We start from the raw sequence: 15863 nt of genomic DNA, 5'->3' as shown, positions 1-15863 counted from the left end.
TGTACATGTAAATAGACTTACCATACATAGACACAGTTGGGTTTAGTATTTTATTGGTGTGTCATGTATCATTATTCAAACGTGATATATAATACTTAGCAAATAATTACTCGGTCACTGGGAGCGGGCGAGTAATACGTCGATAATTCGTTTGGGAAGGTTCCAGAGTACTGGACTTACACAAGTGATGCGGTTTGCACGGTATGTTTGAGAAGAGGAGTTGGGAAGACGAGCGCGGGGAGGGGAGGGGGTGTCCGCGCAAGGAGAGGGGCCCCGGCCTCGGTGGGTTGAGTGTTTGGGAAGGTTCCAGAGTACTGGACTTACACAAGTGATGCGGTTTGCACTGTATGTTTGAGAAGAGGAGTTGGGAAAACGAGCGCGGGGAGGGGAGGGGAGGGGGTGTCCGCGCAAGGAGAGGGGCCCCGGCCTCGGAGGGTTGAGTGGAGAAGGAGATGCGCCCAAGAGACTATTCCACCTTAAGAACTCACCGGCCCCTCTGCGTTCCCTCTCCCCGAAAAGCTATGGAAACCTGCCAGGCCGCCACGGCGCACAGCTCGCTTGGCACTGCGGCTATGCAAAGGACTCCTCGCTCACCGTATCGAGCACCGGTGCTACGGTTGCCATCTCTGACCTGCTAGCTATCCCACATCTCCAGTTTCACAGACACCACAACACTGCCACAGATAAACCACTGCCACCCTCATGACGTATAATTTACATTCAATGTGTGGGTATAGCCTATAGGCTATATGAGCGCAGCGTGAAAGTAGCAGGGGCGAAAAGTATGAGAGTTTTAGTGTAAATGATGTGAACATATAGGAGGAGGACGGGGAATGGGGAGAGGAGTGAGGGCTATAGTCCCGCCTACAAGCAGAGCAAGGGGAAAAAAAAGTTTCTGGGCCAAACGCGTCCCACTCCACATTGATTGATTATTATGGCACGTCTCCATGTCTACGTTTTGTTGCGCACGAGATTTCGCCTCTAAAAGATCAAAGAGGCTTCAGGAAGGGGTGGTCCGGAGCAGGGGGATATATAGGGAACCGGGGTCTGTCGGTCTTTAAGGCAAAAGCAGAGCAGAAACTAGACGGCACAGCAGGGGAAAAAAAACCTGCCCCGAAGTCATATAGAAACTCAAACAGCTGTTGAGTATTCAATAGAGGGCTGAAATAAACACCAACGTTCCGAAGAGTTGGAATTTATCTACTGTTGAGCTTTTTTCGAGCAAGAGAAAATAAGAAGACTCGAGCTTGAAGCAACACGATATGAAGTCTGAGCTGTAGACTATTTTGAATGGGTTTTGCACTGGATTTGTTTCCATTTTAGTTTTTTTACACTTATTTTTTCGGCTATCATTTCTGGAGGTGTTCTAGTTCTTGGACTGATATTTTTTAGTTATTAGTGGAGTCTTTTACGGATTTTACTTGCTTCCGCCAGACACTTCAATATCATTTTCTCTTTCAGTTTGAAGGATTTGACAGGGAATATGATGTCGTTCGTGTGCGTCTCGTTCAGTTTGATTACCGCTCTGTGCGTGAGCGCGTCGCACGGCACATGGGAGGAAAGTACAGTGGTACCGGTCAGACTCGACGCGGTTCGGCCGGAGAGGGAAGCTGAGCAGGGCCGGACCCTTTCGGTAGAGGAGCGAGAGAAGGAGTCGGAGATGCGGGTCTACCGGTTGGACGTATTTGGCAAACGGTTGGTCTTGGAGCTAGAGCCGGACCAGACCTTCCTGGCACCTGGGTTTGTGTTCCATGTGGTGGGGAGCCCCGAGTCGAAGGCGCAGCGGGAATCTGACAGCAGCGCAGCCGAGGCTCGATGCTTCTTCTCGGGCACGGTGAACCGGGAGGAGGACTCCGCAGCTGCGCTCAACCTGTGCCACGGACTACAGGGCGGCTTCTACCTCCAAGGTGAAGAGTACTTCATACATCCACATAATTCGAGTGATGCACAGCCTATGGATGGGGACCTCCACCTCATTCGCAGGAGAGGTCGGGAATCTTTTGCAGAGGAGAGCAGCTCAAAGTGCGGGGTCAACGAGGACGAGGACAGGTTGCCAGATAATCAGGAGACAAAAGTAAACCATGGAACCACTAACTCAGACCAGACAGGTATGCATTAACACTTATAAAACCTTTGACTTGGGTCTATTTAGGAATATGCTGACTTTAAATCATATTCATAGGCCAAGGTATTTTAGTAAGATAAAACAATAAGCCAAGCTGTTCCACATAGTCACTTAGTTGTGTTGTGTGTCTACATCATGTATGGCAAACGAAATGGACTCTGGCCCAATTCCTGTACCAGCCGTGTCCTGGGGCTTCAATTCCTGGAACGGGCAGAGTTTAGCTGGAGGATTTGTCTATCCAAACTACCTCAACTTCTGTCTTGGAGTGATGCGTAAAATACCACTTTTACGCAAACATCTGAGCCTCAAATAATTACACACAGCGCAGGCTATATATTTAAATGTTGAGGTAAGGGTGGATAAGTCGATACTTTGACCGGTGCACAGCAAGGGTTAACGGGGAATGGTCTCAGCTCTGACAGTATATGCAGGCAAGGGGAAAAGGGGGAGGGTAAGTCTCAGAGGAAGTGAGGGGGGAGTGACCGAGGGAGGGAGGTACGGGCCGGGCCGGGGACGGGGGCTGGTGGTGGTGAGACGTGGAAACTAGTCTCACCGCCTCCTGGTACTGCACGTTGCAGGTCAGCACTGTCAGACATTTACCTAGAAAATATTTTTTTCCCCTCTCACACATAATTTCCGCCCAGTGAAGGTCAATTTGGGAATGTAGTCCTTAGGAGGAGGAGGGGCCGCCGATAGTATGACTCCCCTTACAGAAAAAACATGATTTCACATGTGGAAAATCACGTGATTTCACATGTGAACTCATGTAAAAACATGTGTTTTTGGAACACTTCACATGTAATAATCACATGTGAAATGCATGTGGTTTTCCCGTAAAGGGCTGCTGAGTCACCCAGTGAGAGCCGCTGGAGCTGCTCCAGGCATATCCGGAGAGCTCGAGCTGCTCAGTGCTCAGTCGCTCTTCTTCTGCCCTAGAAAATACACATTTGTAGCCTACAATCCCTGATGGGCCTGTAGTATCACTTGTTACAACTCAAATATTATCACTTGTAACTACTCAGATATTCGCCATAAGCAATTTGACATTTCATCTTCAAGTCTGTCATTGTTCCAGACTGTTTCCAGACTAACAGTTCATCAATTTACACCAGAGAAACCAGGCTCTCACAAGAGAGCTGTCTTAAAAGTCTTAAAAGTCTGATTCTAGGCCAGTTTGTCTGACCGCTCTCCCTTCTTCTCTCTTTCCATCCAGCCCACCACCAGCGGTCCAAGCGCTTCGTGTCCACGCCTCGCTTCGTGGAGATCATGATCGTGGCCGATCAGTCCATGGCCGAGTTCCACGGTGCCGGCCTCAAGCCCTACCTGCTGACCATCATGGCGGTGGCATCGCGCCTCTACCGCCATCCCACCATCCACAACTCCATCAGCCTAGCTGTGGTCAAGCTCCTGGTGGTCTATGAGGAGGAGAGCGGCCCCCAGGTGTCGTCTAATGCTGCCCTGACCCTCCGCAACTTCTGCCAGTGGCAGCGCCAGCACAACCCGCCCAGCGACCGCCACCCAGAGCACTACGACACGGCCGTGCTCTTCACCCGAACGGTATGTTGCTTTTGTATTTTTACACTGTTTTCACAATGTTTTTACACCAGTGCTTACTGTGGTAACAGGCAACAACTTCACAACTACTAGGGTTTAGGTTGCGTTCCAAATGGCACCCTATTCACTATATAGTGCACTACTTTTGATTTGAAACAGGGTTCTGCTATATGATATGGGTTTTGTGTCTGTGTGTGTATGTGGGAATGCAGTGAGTTTGACAGATGTGTTTTGTCCCTTCTCATCCCCTGTAGGACCTGTGCGGCGCCCACTCCTGTGACACGCTAGGCATGGCGGATGTGGGCACGGTGTGCGACCCGGAAAGGAGCTGCTCCATCATTGAGGATGACGGCCTGCAGGCGGCCTTCACTGTGGCACACGAACTCGGTAAGATGCCACCCTGATGCCAAGCTGACATATATGCACCATACATTCACATCTCTGTCGCTAGTCACACACAGTCCACATCTCCTCTCTCAGTTCCAAACTAACCCCTTGTCTCCCCTCTCTCCCTCCCTCCATTCCTCCCTCTCTTTCGTGCTCTAGGCCATGTGTTCAACATGCCCCACGACGATTCCAAGCAGTGTGCCAGCGTCAACGGTGACCATTGGGGCTCGCACATGATGGCGTCCACCCTGTCCAACCTGGACCAACTCCAGCCATGGTCGCCTTGCTCCGCCCTCATGGTCACCTCCTTCATGGACAACGGACACGGCCAATGCCTATTGGACAAGCCCCATAAGCCCCAGCCGTTGCCTGCCACGCTACCCGGAACCGTGTATGACGCCGACCGCCAATGTCGCCTGACATTCGGCGAGGAGTCACAGCACTGTCCCGACCTGAGTACCACATGTGCGGCGCTCTGGTGCACAGTGACCACAACCAACGGGCTGCTGGTCTGTCAGACCAAGAACTTCCCGTGGGCGGATGGGACGCTGTGTGGCCATGACAGCTTCTGCCTGGCGGGACAGTGTCTGAGCAAGACGGAGGCCGCTCGCCACCAGGTGGGTGTTAACACTGTTATAACACGGCCCTATGACAAAGTCTTAAAGTCAATGGGAGTGATGGAATTGGTCCATTGGGGGGAAAGGAAGTATAATGCAGTTTTGGGATTGGCTAGTGATTGGCTTAGCTACATTGGATTAGGTCCAATGTTATGTCTTTTTTTTAAATATCAGGCTAGCTATAGGAGTGTTGAAATGTTATAGGGGCTAAAGTGTGTGTAACTTAGCTTTTTAGCTATAGGACTACTTATAGGACTATTGAAGTGTTATATAGGCTAGTGTCGGTGACTATGAATGACAATGGTGTCCTCTCCTGTTGCAGACTCCAGTCAACGGTGCCTGGGGAGTATGGGGACCATGGGGGGACTGCTCCCGTACCTGCGACGGAGGGGTGCAGTACTCCTTCAGGGACTGTGATAGCCCCCTGCCCAAAAACGGGGGCAAGTACTGCGAGGGCAAGAGGATCCAATATCGCTCCTGTAACACAGAGATCTGCCCTGAGAGCAACGGTAAGAGCCTCTACTAGCCACACTTATTACATACTTAGTTTATGCTTATTACATAGCTATTACACTAATTACTCTTATTACACACACATATTCATATATTTATACTTTGATATTATACATCCTTATTTAGGCACATAGGCCACTGACCTGCATATTATACCCATACTATACTTTCTACACGTTCGAGAATAGCCATATTTGAATATCACAGCCTACTGTAAAGTAAACATACGGCTCAAGCTAAACTAACAGTGAATATCACACCTCTCTCTCTCTCTCTTCATTCCTCTTTCTCTGCAGGTCTGTCATTCCGCGAGGAGCAGTGTCTGGCCCACAACGATATTTCGTCACAGATGTCGTTTGGTTCGGGAGAGGGCGTGGAGTGGGTTCCCAAATATGCCGGCGTCTCGCCCAAAGACCGCTGCAAGCTGGTGTGTCGGGCCAAGGGCACGGGCTACTTCTTCATTCTGAAACCCAAGGTAAGTCAGGTCACACCACAGACACTTTTACAAAAATGAAGGCAAACACTCTCTAGGCTAACTAGGCTAGCTAACACTGTCTTGGCTAACTAGGCTAATACTGTCTAGGCTAACTAGGCTAACACTGTCTCTAGGCTAACTAGGCTAAGCTACTGCTGTCTATGCTAACTAATTTATGCTAACACTGTCTAGGATAACTAGGCTATCACTGTCAGGGCTAACTAGGCTAACACTGTCTAGGCTAACTAGGCTAACATCTGTTTCTCTGCTACCCTCAGGTGGCTGACGGTACTCCCTGCAGCCCAGACTCCACCTCAGTGTGTGTGCAGGGCCAGTGTGTGAAGGCGGGCTGTGACCGAGTGATCGGCTCCAGCCGTCGCTTCGACAAGTGCGCCGTGTGCGGAGGCAACGGCTCCACCTGCAAGAAAGTGTCAGGTGCCCTTGAGCGTGCCAGGTGAGAACAATGACATATGACCTCAAAACAGTCATCTTTGACTAGAAAGCACCGTTTTCTAGTTTAACCCTTTTTCTAACTTTTACTACTGTCTGTAGAATCGTATTTTTCTCTAATGAATCTATCTCTATCACTCTAAACCTCTTAGTCCTGCCATCTCTTTTTAACCCAGTCTCTTACTCTTACACTTATGCATCATTTTTACCCGTGGTTATGTTTGACCCTTGTGTGTTTCTGTCCCTCAGGCCTGGTTACCAGAACATAGTGACCATCCCCGCTGGCGCCACTCACCTGGACGTGAAGCAACGCGCCCCCGGCGGCGGTCGCCATGACAACAGCTACCTGGCAGTGTTGCGCCAGGATGGCACCTACCTGCTGAACGGCGACTACAAGCTGATGACTCTTGAAACAGACATCGCCCTCAAGGGGGCGTTGCTACGTTACAGCGGTAGCTCCGCCTCCCTAGAGCGTCTACGCAGCTTCTCGCCCCTCCCTGAGTCCCTGACCATCCAGGTGTTGTCTGTAGGCGATTCACCCCGCCCCCGTGTCAAATACAGCTACTTTGCCCCGAGACCCGCTTTGGCGTCACCTAATGGCGGAACGGTGGCACGCCGCCAGTCCATCAACGCCATCCAGGAGCTGGTGGGCGCTGAATGGACCCTGCGGGAGTGGGGCCCATGCTCGCAGAGCTGTGGGGGCGGTAATCAACAGAGGGAGGTGCTGTGTCTGGATCCCCAGGGGCGGCCATCGCGGGAGTGCCCGAAGGAGCTGCGCCCGTTGGCGTCACGCCCCTGCGCCCCACACCCCTGCCCTTCATGGTTCCTGGGGGAGTGGTCGGCGTGCTCCAAGAGCTGTGGCCGCGGGTTCCGCAAACGCCCGCTACGCTGCTTGGGACACAACGGGCATATGCTCGCCCACGAGAGCTGCGACCCCAAAGACAGGCCTCGACCACTGCTGGACTTGTGCAACCAGAGTGCCTGCTAAGACTGTCGGGACTCACCTCATTATTACGTCCCTGAAGAAAAGCTCATGAAAGAAAGAAAGAAAAAAAGAAAGAAAGAAAGAAAGAAAGAAAGAAAGAAAGAAAGAAAGAAAGAAAGAAAGAAAGAAAGAAAGAAAGAAAGAAAGAAAGAAAGAAAGAAAAAACTAAAACAACCATATCGTCATGAACTTTGCGTCTGAAAAGACATTGACCTATAATGAGAATATTTACGTCCCAAGCAGAGTGCTTTCGTAGGTGTTTTCGGGGGGTCCAATTGGTCTAAAGTGGCCGACTGATTGACTGACACTGCAGAGCCAACAACCTCTCTCTCAACTCCCTCCAACCACTTTGAGGGTAGACTTTAGTGTTGTTGGGGTCTGCTCCGTGGCACTGCCACCCCTAGAACACCAAACAGACTTGGTGCAGCTGCCTGCTGGGCTGGCATGGGGGCACAATGCAGGCACACTGTGCCCTCCTCCCTCCACCCCCCACCCATGTCAGTGGAGCTGAGATGGAGGAAGAGTTTAAATGGACACTTCTCTTTCAAAAAAGCATGCTGCTTTAGGTGCCAATGACATGCTTGTGTTTGTTGTGTGTGTGTGTGTGTGTGTGTGTGTGTGTGTGTGTGTGTGTGTGTGTGTGTGTGTGTGTGCGAGTGTGTGGGCTGTCTGTCCTAGCTGGACTGGACAGACATCTTCGGGGGACTATATATGCCAGATGTATCACTGTACAGAAGTGGCTACCTTGGGGTGAGGATGTATGTATATGTATTAGAAACAAATGCCACACATTCCACTTCCTGTATCGGTTGGAGGCACTTCCTGTTTCAAAGGGTGCGGAACAAAAGACAATCCGGATTGTCCCTCCTAATCCATACGACTTTGTATGCAACCAAACTAACTCAATACAGTTAATTTCAATCAACTTCGGTCATTCCTGCACAAGTTGATATGTGCTGCTAACATTCCAGTAGAATCTCCCAATAGACTCATTCCAATAGACGTATTATTCAATATGCATCCCGGACTGAACAAAACCAATTTCAAAGCCATTTCACTCCGCCCCGTCCTAGACCAAAGAGGTGTGTGAGCGAGCGAACGCATGCGTGTGTGTGTGTGGCTTCTCTCCTGCTACTACTTCATAAGTAAGTCTCTCCTGCCTTCCGAGAAGGTTTTTTTTTTTATGAAGACGTTTTGTACAGAATATCGAAACATTATTTATTTTTGTACAGCCTGTTAAATATAATCTTGTTGCTTTTTATTAATATTGTTGTATTTTTATTTGTTATTATATTGAAATAACAGAAGGATGTAGAGTATATAGAGTATTTATACAGTATTATATATATGGTCCTAGGTTTATGAATAAAGTATCATGTTGACCTATATACTGTTGTCACGAGTGTGATGTGTCTTGGAATTCTAACACTCATCCATACACACACACCTCAATCTATTCCATCCATACACACACTCACACACGTGCAAACATACTCACAAGCATGGCCCTCGTCAGCAAATATATGGTGGGAGTTGTGTAATAAACCTAATCCCCTTATATACTCATATGTCTGATCATGTCTTCCTTATAGACACTGTGTAATACACATATCATCCACTGGATGGCAGTGTTTCAGTGGCCCCTCCTGATTTCCCCTGATCTCAAATCAGTCCCCCCTGTCCATGTAATCTTATTCATTATGATCTCAAACGCAAAACTGATCCTAGATCAGCAATCCTACTCCGCACTCCTATACAGGCTCTGATGTAGTATCCGTTTTGCCTTTTAGTCTAGAATGAATGAATAGATAACATAGACAGCAGGAACCTGATCCTAGATCAGTACTCTTATTCTGAGAAGCTTTATGAATACGGCCCCTGATGTAGGATAGTTTACCATTTTAGTCCATAATGAATACGATTATATAGACAGCAGAGACCAGATCCTAGATCAGCACTCCTACTCTGAGACACTTTGTGATTACGGGCCTAGACTCAAAGGAAGTCATTACTCTGTAATTATGGGAGAAGAAGACTCCAACAACACTGTAATTTGGGTAACACCATAATGGGCTCATCTCAAATGGCACCCTATTCCCTATATAGTGCACTACTTTGGACTGACTAGGGCCCTTATGGCTCTGATCAATAGTAGTGCACTACAAAGGGAATAGGGTGCCATTTGAGACGCACTCAATGTGTCAGCAGATTCTGTAAACAACAGGTTTGCAGAACAGAAAAATAATTTCCTGAATCTGTATTCCCACTAAGTTTAGCTGATGTAGACTATACGAAAAAAAGAGCAAAAGAAGGGAAAAGAAAAGAGAAGCCAAAACCGTTCAAGCTAAATGCTAACTTGTCCACATTACAGTGATAGACCATTTCAACCACTGAAAAGACAGACTTACAATTTATTTAAAGAGCATTTAAAATCTACTACACCAGAGTCTGTATAGGACTAGATATATTAAATGTTGTGCTCTTCCCATAAGCACTGTGGAGTTGCCACCGAGTTAGCCTACCACAGTTGTGTTGCTGTTGTTGCCAATGGAAAACGCTTCTTTCCTTGGGAACTGGGACTTTATAGAATACAATTACACTATTGTTGTACCTCTGTTTAGTTTTCCCATCTCTGCCTGCCGGTGCAAGACAAAACCAAAAACTCCCACCAACCCACACCCAATTAATAAACTGCCTAAAACCCCTGACATCTGCGAGCAATTATGAATTAGATTTATGGGTGGCATTTCTGTAAAAGGTCACGGTTCCCTATGAAGTTAAATATGATCCAACAGAATAGTAATGTGGGAGTTGAATTTTACACTTCCTGCAATAAAGCTGTCATAAGAATGACACTATGTCACTCTGAGGTGTAGGGGTGAAGTTGCCCCTAGGTCATTGTCGTGGGTCAGTTTTGCATTTTCCCCACTAACGGTTAAGGTTATGATTGGGGGTGGGGAAGCTGATCCTAGATCTGCACCTATTGGAAGCTTCAACGAGAACTAATGCATTACATTTTAGTGTTCATATAATTTATCTATATAGCCAAGCTCTCCTTTCATGCTTCATGGCAAAACCAGCGATTCACGCTTATTCTGTCTTTATTAGCATTAGAATAGATATTCGTAATAAAGAGATACTGGACTGTTCTCCCAAAAACAATTCGTATTTTATTCAGAATGAGTGGCCCTATATGAAGGCATAACCATGTCTGACTGTCACACAAGGTAAATTGTTGATTAAAGATGGTGTTTGAGAGGGGGTCATTCAATCATACACACTTGAGCAACCCACGTAGCCTACATTTTACAAGATGAAGAAGTTTAGTTATAAATAAGTTATATCAAACATAAACTTCGTGCTCCTTAGAGGTTCATGGATGTTTTGTAGGACATATTGAGCGTGGCGGGGGGATATCGTTTGGTTTCTGACAAAAAAAGTACATTTCCTCTCAAAATGATCGTGAGGTGTGTGTGTACACGACATAAACCTATATATATATTTTATTTTCAAAGTGGTCGTGATAGCGGGGGCGTCAGCGTTCTTTGTGCCGGAGAGATGCGAATGTTATTGAGATGCTTCTATCCCTTTTACCACCCAGTCATCGGAGTAATTTTAGAAAATAGCGGCTGCGGGGGAGGGGAAGCGCTAGGAGCCACTCCAGGCGGAAAAAGGAAGAGAAGAAAACAACGAGGAAAGAGTGAAGGAAACACTTTTAGAGATACGAACACCTGGAAGAAGAAACGAATGAGAGTTTTTAAGCATGTTTATGACTGAAGCAAAGATCCATTAATTTGCGTTCATGGCTCTCTTCGATGGAACTTTTTAGAGAACTCAATTGAATTACGCTTATCAGCGATATTTCGGTGAGAGACTATATCCCATAGTCTTCTTTGCGGGCGCATATCGATGGAAAACGCGGACGTTATCGTTTGGGGATAACGGTGCGCAACATTTAGAACAAGTAGGCCTATGCTATCAGTCGATATGGAAAGAACGGAGGCAGCGGGGTGGAAAATCCTACGGGACTCTCTCCTACTTTGTCTTTTTGCCGGTAAGCTCTAGTTCTGGTTCTCTAGGATGCTTTATCGTCTTCAACGTGCGCAAATGTTTTATTTTCTCATAAATTATTTCAAAGTTATCAGCAGAAGTGTGCATTTAACAATGGGTTCCTTTTTTATTAGGCTAATTGTGAATGTGAACTCATCAACCCAATGCATGGATGGTTTCACAACGTTAAAAAAATCCGTGCTTTAAAGTGGCCGATCATTAATTTAGACATACTACGGTTAATTTACTCTGAAGCGATCTACATTTAATCAAACATTTCCTGATTCATAAGCCTATTTGAGAGAGTTGCGTAGCCTACATAGCGGTCCTAGTAGAAGTAAAAAGTGTGTGCGAACTTGTGTGTGCGGGGGCGGGGGGGGGGGGGGGGGGTTACGGTACAAGCCTTGCTCAGCACTGGTCGCAGAACTATACTGCCATTGTCTCCAGCGTATTGAGCGACAGGAAGGAGCTAGACCTCAAGGGACCACCCATATAGACTCCCATCGTTGGATGACATGCACATCAAAGTAGTTACACTCCACACTTCACAGGGGGAAATATGTTAGCAGCCCAAATGGCGCCCTATTCCCTACACAGTGCACTACTTTTGACCAGAGCCTTGTGGTCAAAAGTAGTGCACTACTGTATATAGGGAAGAGAGTGCCATTTGGTGTACTCTGTTTCAAGGCTGCTATTGTAGGCCCATACACACCTTTTTGGGGTTGGAAAACACAATCTGCCATCAGTTTGTGAGGGATGGGTTGAAAATACACCAGCTTTTGAACAAAGTGAAAATAAAGCTGGAATGAAGCTGAAAATCATTGAACACACACACAAACACACACACACACACACACACCAGTAATTTGTGGCAGTATGCTTGAAGGTTGAGAAAAAGCAGGCCTGTGTTTGGGTTAAATTATGTGGGGGTTGAAGAGGGCAAACACTGAGATATAGGACACACAAACTTTAGACAGACCGTGTGCGTTCAAATACTCTATAAATAATAATCAAATACAAAACCACAAGAAGTGTTTCCAAATATCCTTTATTTCAAGTGCTTTCTCATTTTGAGACCCCTCTCCCTGAGCCATCCCCTTCATTTCAAGTTGTCACGCATCCATGTGTCTCTACTGAAGGACTCTCACCACCAACTCTCTAAAGCTTCAGAGTGGCTGTAACCTTCAGTGCTTCATCTTTGTCGTGCTCACATACACTACCAGTCAAACGTTTGGACACACCTACTCATTCAAGGTTTTTTCTTTCTTTGTAAAACATTTTACATTGTAGAATAATAGTGAAGACATCAAAAATATGAAATAACACATATGGAATCAAGTAGTAACCAAAAAAGTGTTAAACAAATCAAAATACATTTTAGATTTGAGATTCTTCAAATGGTTGAGAGAATGCCAAGAGTGTGCAAAGCTGTCATTACATTTACATTTTAGTCATTTAGCGACTTACAGGAGCAATTAGGGTTAAGTGCCTTGCTCAAGGGCACATCGACAGATTTTTCACCTAGTCGGCTCGGGGATTAGAACCAACGACCTTTCAGTTACTGGCACAATGCTCTTAACCACTAAGCTACCTCAAGGCAAAGGGTGGCTATTTGAAGAATCTCAAATATAAAATATATTTTGATTTGTTTAACACTTCTTGGGCACTACATGATTCCATATGTGTTATTTCATAGTTTTGATGTCTTCACTATTATTCTACAATGTAAAAAATAGTAAAAATTAACCCTTGAATGAGTAGGTGTGTCCAAACTTTTGACTGGTACTGTATGTACACAGAAGGTTTACACACACATATACACACACACACACAGGTTTACACATTTTTTGATTACATTTTGGTCATTTAGCAGATGCTCTTATCCAGAGCGACTTACAATGAGTGCATTCATCTTAAGATACTGTAGCTAGGAGAGACAACAACACATCACAATCGTATCAAATACAGTTTCCCTCAACAAAGTATTTATCAGCAAAGTCAGTGCTAGTGAGAAAAGAGAAGAGTCTTCTTTTTTTTACACTCACACACACACACACATATATATAAACACACACACACACACATAAGATTTACACACACACACACTCCCCATCCAACCAAGGCAAACTAAAGCACTGAAAACCAGGGTATACAAAGGGGAAAGCTTTGGTGAGAGAGAGGTATCTGCAGGTTCAGACTAGTATAGAGAGAAAGAACACAGAGGTGAAGTTAGTGAATAGTGTAGTTGACTAAAAGTATACACTTTCACATAAAGAAAATATTTTCTGAAATGTCTTGTATGATCTCCATTCACATAGCCCTGTTGTCACACAACTCATCTTCTTGTTATTACCCTTTCTGATGTGTCGTGTTGTGTGCTTATCGGTTTAGGTTTAGGTCCCACTCTACAGGATGAATACCTTTTAAGGCTTAATAAAGCCTTCATAAACCCTCTATAAGGACTATATATTTCCACTTATCAAATGTCTTAATTATTGTTTTGTGAGTTTAAGTGCAATATGGTTCTTTTACTGTGGCGAAAACTCTTAAGATACTCTTGAAAAAGCCTTGATCTTAGTGACATTTACATATTTAGAAAAGGTTCAATTAAGCAAAATACTAAGTTTAAGTGTATCTACCAGAGCTGCTCTCCATTATGTTTTTAACCTTTTGTAATATGAAAATAGCATTTTGATTTTGGCCTTCGAAGGGTTTTGGAAATCTTGATTCCAAAGAGCACACTCTACCTTTCTCTCAGCAAATTAGAAGCAGGGTGCGTGTGAGTGTGTGCATGTGTCCGTAGTAGAGGTAGGTGTGTGTATGCGTCTCTATATAATGTATTGCATCTCTCCTGCAGGTCACAGTGAGGCCCAGTGTGATGGCTGTGTGGAGTACTGCTGTGAAGGCTCTCCCCCTTTCTGCTGCTCCTACTACGCCTATATGGGAGATGTCCTCTCGTAAGTACACACACACACACATGCTCACACACACACACACAATGTCACCTTCTATACATACACACATGTTCAGTCACCCTCAGTCTATAAACACACACAAACACTTCTCTACCACTCCACCACCTGTCCTTTCCACATGCAGTGAATGACCCCTCTGAGAGATTTGACCTTTGACCTTCGTCATTTGGCTCAAGACAGCTGGCCTCTCACTTTATCTATCCTCCTCCTCACCAGACTACCTATGGAGTATAACACATGCTACCTGCTACAGTGCACCAATGAAGAGAATAATGATATTAAAGTATTGTGTAAACCTGGAACATTAATTAATGTCACAGTTAAAATTCCCAAATTCACAGTTTTTACACCATAAGTGGGGGTTTCACAAAAAAGTGCTATTGACTGGGCCCATTGAATGTGGACTCATTTTATCTAGCCATATAATGTAGCTCTTTCAAGGCCATGGTTGTCATAAGGTAATGGAGAGGAATAATGGTTCCTCATTCTACAGCTTCTCCACAGCCTTTTAAATGGATTTTGACCACACACACAAACAAAAGGACACATACATGTACACACATACTCACACACACACACACAGGTCTGAGTCATGTAATCAGATGTTTGAGCAGATCTCCATGGTTGCGCCACAGGCATGTTTGGTCCGGTGTGTGTTATAGGCAGCTGCTCCCAGACTTTCTTCTCAGTCCTGGATGGCCCTATCTCAAAATGCACTGCTTCTCTACAGAGAGCACACTGTAGCAAAACATTTCGCAACGAAAACTGAAATGTTTCTTATTGCACATGTTTCAGTCTGTTTTCTTTCATTTGGTGTTTAGTGAATATGACCCAAGCTTGGGGTAAATTTTTTAGTAATTAAGCAGACACTGTTATCCAGAGCGACTTACATTAATACATTAATCTTAAGATAGCTAGGTGAGACAACAACATATCACAATCTTAGAAAGTAGTTTTCAACAAAGTAGCCTTTTTGGGAGGAGGGGTGGCCGTGGGATTTATTTAAGATACTCTTTAAAGAGGTAGGGAGGTGAATTGAAATTCCATGCAGAATTGACTTGTGAGAAGATGAATTGGATGAGATGACTTCCTGGTAGCCACTAACTAGAATGAAAAGGGGAGCATGTAGTCATAGTGACAAACGTGTGTTTGTGTGTGCATGCATGTGTGTGTGTGTGTGTGTGCGTTTTCTAGGGGCACGGCGATCTCAGGCATCGTGTTTGGTGTGGTGTTTCTGATGGGAGCGCTGGCGGCCTTCTTCCTGTGTGTGTGCATGTGTGTGAAGAACGGGCGAGGGGCCCGGGTGGACGTGTTCAACACCTCCTACATCAACACTGTGTCCCAGGGCTACCCAGGTAAGACTGATTTAGGATCAGGTCCCCCCTGTCCATATAATCTTTTTCATTATGATATAAAAGGCTAAACTGATCCTAGGTCAGCTCTCAGAGTCCATATAGTTTCAAGTTTTATTTGTCACATGCACAAGTACAGTGAAATGCTTAAAAGTCCAATGCAGCCATTTTTATCTCAATATCAAATAATTTCCGGGTAACAATTAAGTACCTTACTGTGATTGTTTTCCATTGAAATGGCGAAAAATTAACAAAATTAGCTTCTTAGCAAGAATTTTGCTAGGACTGTCTGGGAGTGGTCTGAGTGGGGAGGGGAAAACTGAAAACGATCTGTTATTGGCAGAGAGGTTTGGAACTCTCTTTCTTATTGGTCTATTAAC

General features: G+C 45.5%; 2 protein-coding genes across 2 annotated transcripts; both read left to right on the top strand.

Moving 5' to 3' along the window:
* Positions 1-1059: 1059 nt before the first annotated feature.
* Positions 1060-8494, top strand: LOC311116191 (A disintegrin and metalloproteinase with thrombospondin motifs 1-like). Its single transcript, XM_084191311.1, has 8 exons — positions 1060-2108; positions 3339-3682; positions 3934-4066; positions 4226-4683; positions 5006-5192; positions 5493-5671; positions 5950-6125; positions 6371-8494. The coding sequence occupies exons 1-8, from the start codon at positions 1484-1486 to the stop codon at positions 7107-7109; spliced, it is 2841 nt and encodes a 946-aa protein (XP_084047437.1). The 5' UTR covers positions 1060-1483; the 3' UTR covers positions 7110-8494.
* Positions 8495-10970: 2476 nt separating this feature from the next.
* Positions 10971-15486, top strand: LOC311116185 (cysteine and tyrosine-rich protein 1-like; the record flags this gene model as incomplete). The annotated part of the gene is made up of 3 exons (XM_084191306.1): positions 10971-11160; positions 14014-14113; positions 15326-15486. Coding segments are annotated over exons 1-3 (343 nt in total), but the record flags the coding sequence as incomplete, so codon positions are not given.
* Positions 15487-15863: the final 377 nt, after the last annotated feature.

Source organism: Coregonus lavaretus, assembly GCF_964263955.1.
Source record: "Coregonus lavaretus genome assembly, contig: HAP1_SCAFFOLD_75, whole genome shotgun sequence".
Taxonomy (NCBI): Eukaryota; Metazoa; Chordata; class Actinopteri; order Salmoniformes; family Salmonidae; genus Coregonus; species Coregonus lavaretus.
This window is presented reverse-complemented; position numbering and strand designations above follow the sequence as displayed.